Consider the following 8,778-nt stretch of genomic DNA (forward strand, 5'->3'; position numbering starts at 1 on the left):
TCTTGATGGGGCAGTGTGTGGGGCAGGTTGGTGTTTTATCCCAGCCCGGTAGCAGGAAATGCATAGAATTAAGACCACTTGGACTTTCTTTAGCCTCCATGTTTGAGAACCAAAGCAGTGGGACTGCCTGGAGTTCTCAGGAAAAGAAGAGCTTGCCTCCCCACAGGATTTGGAAAGTGATGGGGCAGGGAAAGTGGTGTGATCTGTCTCACATGTGCTTCTTGTCTACAGAACAGTAGAGGGGGCAGCAGGATGAATGTGGGCACGGCGCACAGCGAGGTGAACCCTAACACGCGGGTAATGAACAGCCGCGGCATCTGGCTGTCCTACGTGCTGGCCATCGGGCTTCTCCATGTCGTGCTGCTGAGCATCCCCTTCGTGAGTGTCCCTGTTGTCTGGACCCTCACCAACCTCATCCACAACATGGTGAGAGCCTACCTGCTGCCTTTCTTGACAACGTGGGCTGCTCTTTAGAGGGGCTTAGGGACAGGAGGAGCCCACCAGACATGGGCCAGATGTCACAGTGATAGATTGACAACGTCTGCCACCAGAGCCTGCACCCAGCTCTTATCTCTGTGCCTTAAATCCTGCCTGAGTTTCAGCCCCGTGCATGCCAATAAGAAGAATCAAATCTGCAGATTTGTCCATGTCTGGGGCTGGGTTGCTGTGGGTCTAGAAGATGGGCCATTGTGGCTTAGCGCCTGTGGCTCAAACGGCTAAGGTGCCAGCCACATACACCGGAGCCGGTGGGTTCAAATTCAGCCCGGGCCTGCCAAACAGCAATGATGCCTACAACCAAAAAGTAGCTGGGCATTGTGGTGGGTGCCTGTAGTCCTAGCTGCTTGGGAGGCTGAGGCAAGAGAATTGCTGAAGCCCAGGAGTTGGAGGTTGCTGTGAGCTGTGATGCCACGGCATTCTACCCAGGGTGATAGCTTGAGGCTCTATCTCAAAAATAAAATAAAATAAAATAAAAAGTAAAGAAGATGGGCCATTGAGAGTTAAATGAAGGGCTCTGGAGTGTCCCCAGGCAGAAATGCTCCTTTCCAAGTTAGGCTCTCTTCTGTTCTTGTTTTTCCCTGCCCTCTCAGCACCTGCTACCTTTCAGGGCTCTAGTCTGTTACTGTTCGCTCATCTCCTCCCAGCTGGCACTGGGGGCTACGACTGGCTGGGAGTGGCATCTTTTCTGTGCCTATCCTGCGGCCCCCTTCTCCTACTGTTTGTTCTTCTCATACCAGGCCTGCTGTGCCCTCCAGAGGCTCCCTTGCTCTTTCCCCGCTCCAGGCTTGCAGCTGCTCCATCATGATCTCTAATCCATGTACCCCTACCTGGCAGAGGGAGGCCCCACATCCTTTGGAGCCATTTCTTCTTTCTTCTTCTTCTTCTTCTTCTTCTTTTTTTTTTTTTTTTGAGACAGAGCCTGAAGCTGTCGCCCTGGGTAGAGTGCCGTGGCATCACAGCTCATAGCAACCTCCAACTCCTGGGCTCAAGCGAGTCTCCTGCCTCTGCCTCCCAGGTAGCTGGGACTACAGGTGCCTGCCACAATGCCTGGCTATTCTTTGGTTGCAGCCATCATTGTTGTTTGGTGGGCCCGGGCTGGATTCGAATCCACCAGCTCTGGTGTATGTGGCTGGTGCCTTAGCCACTTGAGCCACAGGCGCTGAGCCTTTTCTTCTTTTTTGAGACAGAGTCTCACTCTGTCATCCTGGGTAGAGTGCCGTGGCATCATAGCTCACAGCAGACTTAAACACTTGGGCTCACAAGATCTTCTTGCTTTAGCCTCCCAAGTAGCTGGGACTATAAGCACCCACCACAACACCGAGCTAGTTTTAGAGATGAGGTCTTGCTCTGTCTCAGGCTGGTGTCCAACTCCTGTGCTGAGGCAATCCACTTGCCTTGGCCTCCCAGAGTGCTAGGATTACAGGCGAGAGCACTGTATCTGACCTGGAGCTACTTCTGTCTGTGAGTGGGTGAAGGAGTTGAGCCAGAGTGTCTACTGCCTTTTGTATCCTCTAGCAAGACCCCTTCTTCCAGGGCATGTACATCTTCCTGCACACAGTGAAGGGAACACCCTTTGAGACTCCAGACCAGGGCAAAGCAAGGCTGCTGACCCACTGGGAACAGATGGACTATGGAGTCCAGTTCACGGCCTCTCGGAAGTTCTTGACCATCACACCCATTGTGCTGTGAGTGTCCGGGCTGGGGAGGACACCAGCAGGCAGGGCAAAGCCTGGGGGACCCTGGGGCCCAGCCAGGCTTATTAACCTTACCTCTGATATAGGATGTCCCTGGGTCCTCCACTTGGCTCTGCTTTTCCTTTATTGGAGCTTCCTTCCTGCTAGGGAGATGGGCCTGTAGGCCTGGAGTACAGCAGAGGGCTGGGGCTGGAGGGGTCTCTTGAGCCTGGGAGATCATTTTCTGGTCTGGGGATCTCTCCCATAACTGCTCGGCTGTCAGGATTCTGCCGCTCCCACCCAGGAAGTGAGGGAGGAAAGGGTCCTCCAAACGGCTTTCTGTATCTCTCCCAACTTTCCTCTCCCAGGTATTTCCTCACCAGCTTCTACACCAAGTACGACCAGATCCATTTCATCCTCAACACTGTGTCCTTGATGAGTGTGCTCATCCCCAAGCTGCCCCAGCTCCATGGAGTCCGGATTTTTGGAATCAATAAGTACTGAAGGGGCCACCCCTGTCCCTGCCCAGGCTGGCAGGGGTGGGGTAGGAAGGCCTATGCTGCGATGCTAAAGACAGAAGGAGCCTCTGGACACTGCCGGAGATGGGGGCTGAGCCTCTGGGCCTGGTTTCCCCCTCACATCCCCCAGTAGCCAACTTGGAGTAGCTTGTAGTGGGGTTGGGGTTGGCCCCCTGGGTTCTGACCCCTTCTATTTTTTTTTTTTTTTTAATCTTTTCCTTTTGCCTTTTGAATAGAGACTCTGTGGGGGTGGTCATGGAGTGGGCTGGGCTCCTGGGCTGAGCATGGATCACGAGGTCTTGACAGGAGGCCAGGGGAAATACCCTTGCTCACTTGTAACCCTCAGGCGGCCGAAGCACTTTAACTCCTGCCAGGGGAGCACAAGGGTGGTACCGCTTTGGGATTGTTTCACTTTAATTCTTAAATCTTTCGGATGACACTCAGTGTGTGCTTGTATGTATGAAAGCTGGTGTGTGAGGGGGCCTCATCCCCTTGTGTAGAGAGCTGTCTAATCCAAGTCTCAGGCTTTTGGCAGCTTCCCTACAACCCACCCTGGGGCCTGGTTGGCTCTGGAGAAGGAAGATAGGGAAGAGTATGGATGGCCTGGTCCCAGAGGTGGGGTGACCAGGGCTGCTGCCCTCCTGGCCCTGGTGAGGTTAGGAAGCGGGGTGCGGGGAGGATAGTGAGTTGAGACTTAGAAGAAGGGAGTTGGATAGCAGCAGAGGATGGGGCTGAGAGGGAGGGGGGAGGACACAAGCTAGTCTCAGTCTCCTCGAGTACGGGCAGGGAGGGCAGCCCATTTGGAGGGTTAATTCCTGGCAGAACGGTGATGGTGATAGGGAAGGGAGGCTGCTGTGGGCTTGAAGCTCCTGGGCTGGGGGAGGGAGTAGACAAGAGAGCAAGAGGCCTGTGAGCCCAGGTCCACTCTGGTACTGCTTTCTGCAGTGGCGTGAGGGGTGTAGGGAAGCCTCGAGGGAAATGGGGGATGCTGTGGTCCTCCGCAGCTCGTCAGCCTGTAGCCTCCTTGTGCACACTGGCACTGGGCAGGGCCTCTCATCCAGTGTGCACCTGTGGGGCCATCGGGCCACCTTTGCACAGGTCGGTGGGCTAGAGCAGGCCAGCGGAGAGAACTAGGAGTGGCCTGTGGGTGCTGTCTCCTCAGCCTGAGGAGAAGAAAGGTGGGCCCTGAGCCTCCCCAGTCCAACTAGGGGTGGTGTTACTAGGGTTGAAATGGAGCGGGACATGTGTCCTTGCCTAGGGGCCTGAAGGAGATGAGGTCACTGGCCCTCGTGCCCCACCCCCACCCCATGTATCATAGGGAACTTTCACCTCAAAATCTTTCTAAGCAAAGTGTGAATAGGATTTTTACTCCCTTTGTACAGTATTCTGAGAAATGCAAATAAAGGGTAATGTGTTCCTGTTTCCATTGTGTCTGACATTTGTTTCCTGGAGGGGTCAAGGGTGGGGGCATCAGTGTAGCCCTCTGACTGGATAGTGAGAGGGATTCTGGGACTGCTGGTATCTACTGCCCCCAGCAGAGAAATCTAAGGGGTCTGGGAGGGAGCCGCAAGTCAGAGAGCAGAACTCTCTGTGCCTCTGCCTGGCTGCTCTACTGACAGGCCTTGTACCTCTGGGCTCCACAGACTGGGTGGCTTATGCCATGACCAAGGTAGAGGTCCGTCCTGCAGTGAGGAGAGGTCCTGAGGGGTGCCCTATACTTCCCTCTGAATCCCCCCTGGTTCCTTTCCCAGTTTCTCACTTCTCTTCCCAAGACCTTCCCCTAATTACTCCTGCCCTTTCTGTCCAGGGGAATTTCCACGCCGCCTCCTTCCACCATAAACATGAGTAGAAGGGAAGAGGTGACTCCTCAGGAGTTATGTAGCTGGCACAGGCAGGACGGAGAGGAGTCCTGTAACGGAGGAATCCTTATCTTGAGGGCACTGGCCTTTCAGCATGTCCTGTGCATCATCATTTGCCAGCCCCAGAACAGGAACCAAAGGCCCAGGTGAAAGGGAGGTGCTAGCCCCAGCAGCCTGGGCTCCTCTCTGGCCCTGGCCCTCGAGGTGGAGGTTAGGAAGAGTATGGAATCCTTGCCTGAGTCCAGCCGCCATCCCCTCCCCTGAGTAGGAACCACATAGTATTGAGAAGAGAAATGCAGCCACTGGGTTCAGTCCTGGGGGTGGGGGTGCCCTGGTTGCTTTCATAGCCCTGCCAGAGTATAGACAGGGTGAGGTGCTTGGGACACATCAATGATTTGGGCTCAAATCCCAGCTTACTAGCCATGTGGGCTTGTCAAGTTACTTGTCTGAGCTTTAGTTTCTTCCTCTGCTTTGTATAAGGATAATCCCCCTGAGGGCTGCTGTGAGCATTAGGACTGGCCTGGCATGTAAATATGTAATACTTGGTAGCCATAATATTGCTATTATTTTTACCACCACCAGTATTGTCTCCTTAAATGTTCTTTCAGAACTGAGGCCTGCAGAGGCCAGAAGATGGGTTGGTCTCACCCCTCACCCGGTGTTTATCTCTGAGGGACAGGGTGGGGCAGAGGCCTCTCTGCAGAGAAGGAGGTGGGTGGCAAAGTAGGTGGCATCTAGCTAGAGAAGATCCCCACCTCACTGAGAGGGGGGCTGCATGCTCTGTGTAGGCCCAGCCAGTTCTCTACAGGCGTTAGCGGTGGTTGTCCTGAATCTTCATTGCTGCTGGCCACAGCATGGTGTGTGAGTGGCTGTTTCTGTGACGTTACCCTCATATCCCTAGCACAGCCATAGCCATTGTCTGCTGGCACTTGGTTGGTACTCGCCCATATTCCAGTTCTCTATTCCAAACTCACTGGACTCCATGGCCCAGTGTGCCTTGTTCTGTACAATTCTCTGGCCCACACCCACCTAGAATAGCTATCAGGATCTCCCACCAGTTCCTTGGGTCCAAGAGGAAGGAAGAGGTTCTGGCCCTTTATGCTTCAAGCTCAGTCATAAAATTTGCTTATCTAAAGACCTGGGAGGTGGGGAACCCAGCCCTACCCAGCCTTTGAACTGTGCTCACCTGGAGGATTTTCAATTCCATTATTCCAACTTCCTGAGACTCTGAGGCCAGGAATTCTGGTGAACAGCCCAGGACGGACAGGAGGTGGGTGGCCTCTGAGATGGGCTGTGGTCCCTGGGCACTGAAAAGAATTCTCAGGTTGAGGGTTGACCACCAAGATGGGGTAGGGACAGAGAAGGAGCAGTGGATAGGTAGGTGGCTGGGATAGAAAGAAAGGACATATGGGAAGGTGAGCAGAGGTAAGATGAGCATGTGGATCCTAGGAAGTTTTTGTGTCTTGGGAGGCCAACTTAACCTCATCTTGTTGGGAAGTGATTGGTGGGGAGGCACCCATTCCACTGCCTTGCAGAACACAGCAAGGGAAGGAGTCCAGGAGTCAGAGCCTAGGGGAGGAGTAACCAGTGGGGTTGGCAATGTGAGGTCTGGCTATTTTAATTTGGAGTCTCAAAAGGGGCAAATGAGAGAGGATACCCTAGAAGGTGAGGTCTAGGAAAACAGGTCTTCTCAAGGAGACCACAAGGATACACCTGCAGGGTCCTCTCCATGGTGACTTAGCTGTTGGGAATTTGTAGACTTAACTTCTTGGAACTTGGAAAGTTCCACTTCTGTGAAATCCTATAGTTCTGTGGGGGGCTGGAACAGCATCTCCCACTTGATTCAAACTGGCCAACGGAAAAGATAGCTCTGGGTCGGCACTTTTTGATTAGAGATAAAAAGGGCAAGATCAAGCCAGTCGGGGAGCCTGGCCATTTCAGATTCTTTTATGCCATAAGCTCCCTGCTGGTAAATAAAGCCTTTCCTCTTATAAACATGGTGTTTGGGTGCTCTTTCTCTCTGTTGGGCCTCGTCTTCCTGCAACATGGAAACCATGCTTCTCCTCCCCTCATGCTTCCCTGATTCTTTTCTTCTTTAACATTGGTAAGAGTCTGGCTGAGGGACAGTGGGCCTGCCTTCCCCCTCAGGCTTCTTGGAATTGGGGTAATTCTGCTGCTGTTGGGGATATAAAGAATGAGTTTCCCCTTCTTTCCTCCAGATGAGTCTATGGGGGGCAGGGGAGAATCTGAGACACGTGATATTTACCCTTCCTTAATGTGTCATGGCTGCCTCATATTCTAGAAACAGAGAAGGCAAACCACTACAGGGCCTGGAACCTTTGGCTCTTCCTTGACTCCAGACTGCCAAAAGGTAGAAGACTTAAAAACCTAAACCAGGGAGCAGGGAGGTGTTGTGCCCAGATCAGGTAGTTCCCAAAGACCACCGGGAGCCGAGTCTGATGCAAAAGCAAAAGGGCCTTTATTGCAGCAAGTTTGAGCTTGGACTCCCAGGGGCTCCACTGCAACAGATCCTGGCCGAGAGCCGGATCCTGGCTGAGAGCCGTGAGCTGGGTGGGGTGGGGGTTGTGGGGGATGTGGGGTGGTGGGTGTATTTAATGGGGTTGGGATCGTAGGTGGGGTTTGGGGAAGATCTGAGTATGGGGCAGCTCAGGATTGGGCACTAGTGGCCCAGTGGTCTGATCACAAGGTGTGCTCTGATTGGGTGGTAGGAATCATGCGATTATGGGGAAATACCTGGTGGGGAAACTGAAACTTATTTCTCAAGATGGTGGGAGCTGCCTAAAATGGTGTTTGTCTGGTTCTCTCAGAGGAGAGAGTGATTGGTGAGATTGCACCTACTGTGCACAATGCGAGGGTGTTCAGCATGGCTCCTGGGTCCCCTTTATGTAGGTGAAGGGTTCAACAACAACTTGAACTTTACTTTAGAAATGAAAACATTGTTTTTTTTTTTTTTTTTGAGACGGAGCCTCAAGCTATCCCCCTGGGTAGAGTGCCGTGGCATTACAGCTCACAGCAACCTCCAACTCCTGGGCTCAAGCGAGTCTCCTGCCTCAGCCTCCCAAGTAGCTGGGACCACAGGCGCCCGCCACAACGCCTGGCCATTTTTTGGTTGCAGCTGTCATTGTTGTTTGGTGGGCCCGGGCTGGGGATTCGAACCTGCCACATTAGGTGTATGTGGCTGGTGCCTTAGGCACTTGAGCCACAGGCGCCAAGCCAGAAATGAAAACATTGTAATCTAAACATTTGTGCCCTCATAGCTATCTGAAAAAAAAAGCAGGAGGTAGGGATGTATTTATATGATAAACTGATCAGATTTTTATAGTTATAAATCACAAAATGTAGTTTTACTTATTCTTTTCTTTATTTTTTGAGACAGAGCCTCAAGCTGTCACCCTGGGTAGAATGTCGTGGCATCACAGCTCACAGCAACCTCCAACTCCTGGGCTCAAGCAATTCTCCTGTCTCTGCTTCCCAAGTAGCTGGGATTACAGGCACCCGCCACAATGTCTGGCTATTCTTTGGTTGCAGCCATTATTGTTGTTTGGCGGGCCCAGGCTGGATTCGAACCCACCAGCTCAGGTGTATGTGGCTGGTACCTTAGCTGCTTGAGCCATAGGCACCAAGCTGAATAACTTATTCTTTTTAAAATTATAAGCATAAAATTCTGAGGAAGAATGCTAGTGATATGTGGCATTTATAAGCTGGTTATATGGGATCTTTGAACTGTAATTTGTATAATTTCTTATCAAACCAGGGCCTATTACAATGCCGGACACAAAGTAGGTACCCATTAAATGTTTACTGAAAGAAAGTATGAATCAAAACAAATACATTAAAACCAAAATAAGGCTCGGCACCTGTAGCTCAGTGAGTAGGGTGCCAGCCACATACACTGAGTCTGGCAGGTTCAAGCCCGTCCCAGGCCTGCTAAACATAACAACTGCAACCAAAAAATAGCTGGGCATTGTGGCAGGCACCTATAGTCCCAGTTACTTGGGAGGCTGAGGCAAGAGAATCACTTAAGCCCAAGAGTTTGAGGTTGCTGTGAGCTGTGACACCACGGAACTCTATGCAGAGTGACAGCTTGAGACTCTGTATCAACAACAACAACAAAAAACAAAAAGAGAAAACAACAAAAAGAACCTAAACCAATACTCTCTCCTATCACAAACTGAAATTGGCTTCTTTTTCCCAGTTGTTCCAGGCACA

At 52.0% G+C, this 8,778-nt stretch overlaps 1 protein-coding gene across 5 annotated transcripts in view; it reads left to right on the forward strand.

The window, feature by feature from the left end:
* ORMDL3 (ORMDL sphingolipid biosynthesis regulator 3) overlaps positions 1-4,113 on the forward strand; it is a 7,653-nt gene extending 3,540 nt beyond the window's left edge. For all 5 annotated transcript variants that reach the window (XM_003786410.3, XM_012803229.2, XM_012803228.2 and 2 more), the window contains exons 2-4: positions 232-426; positions 2,032-2,183; positions 2,540-4,113. In XM_003786410.3, the coding sequence (XP_003786458.1) occupies positions 253-426; positions 2,032-2,183; positions 2,540-2,675 (462 nt within the window). In that variant the 5' untranslated portion in view covers positions 232-252 and the 3' untranslated portion in view covers positions 2,676-4,113. The remainder of the gene's footprint in view (positions 1-231; positions 427-2,031; positions 2,184-2,539) is intronic.
* Positions 4,114-8,778: the final 4,665 nt, after the last annotated feature.

This window comes from Otolemur garnettii, unplaced genomic scaffold, assembly GCF_000181295.1.
Source record: "Otolemur garnettii isolate 467f Iridium unplaced genomic scaffold, OtoGar3 scaffold00018, whole genome shotgun sequence".
NCBI classification, from domain to species: domain Eukaryota; kingdom Metazoa; phylum Chordata; class Mammalia; order Primates; family Galagidae; genus Otolemur; species Otolemur garnettii.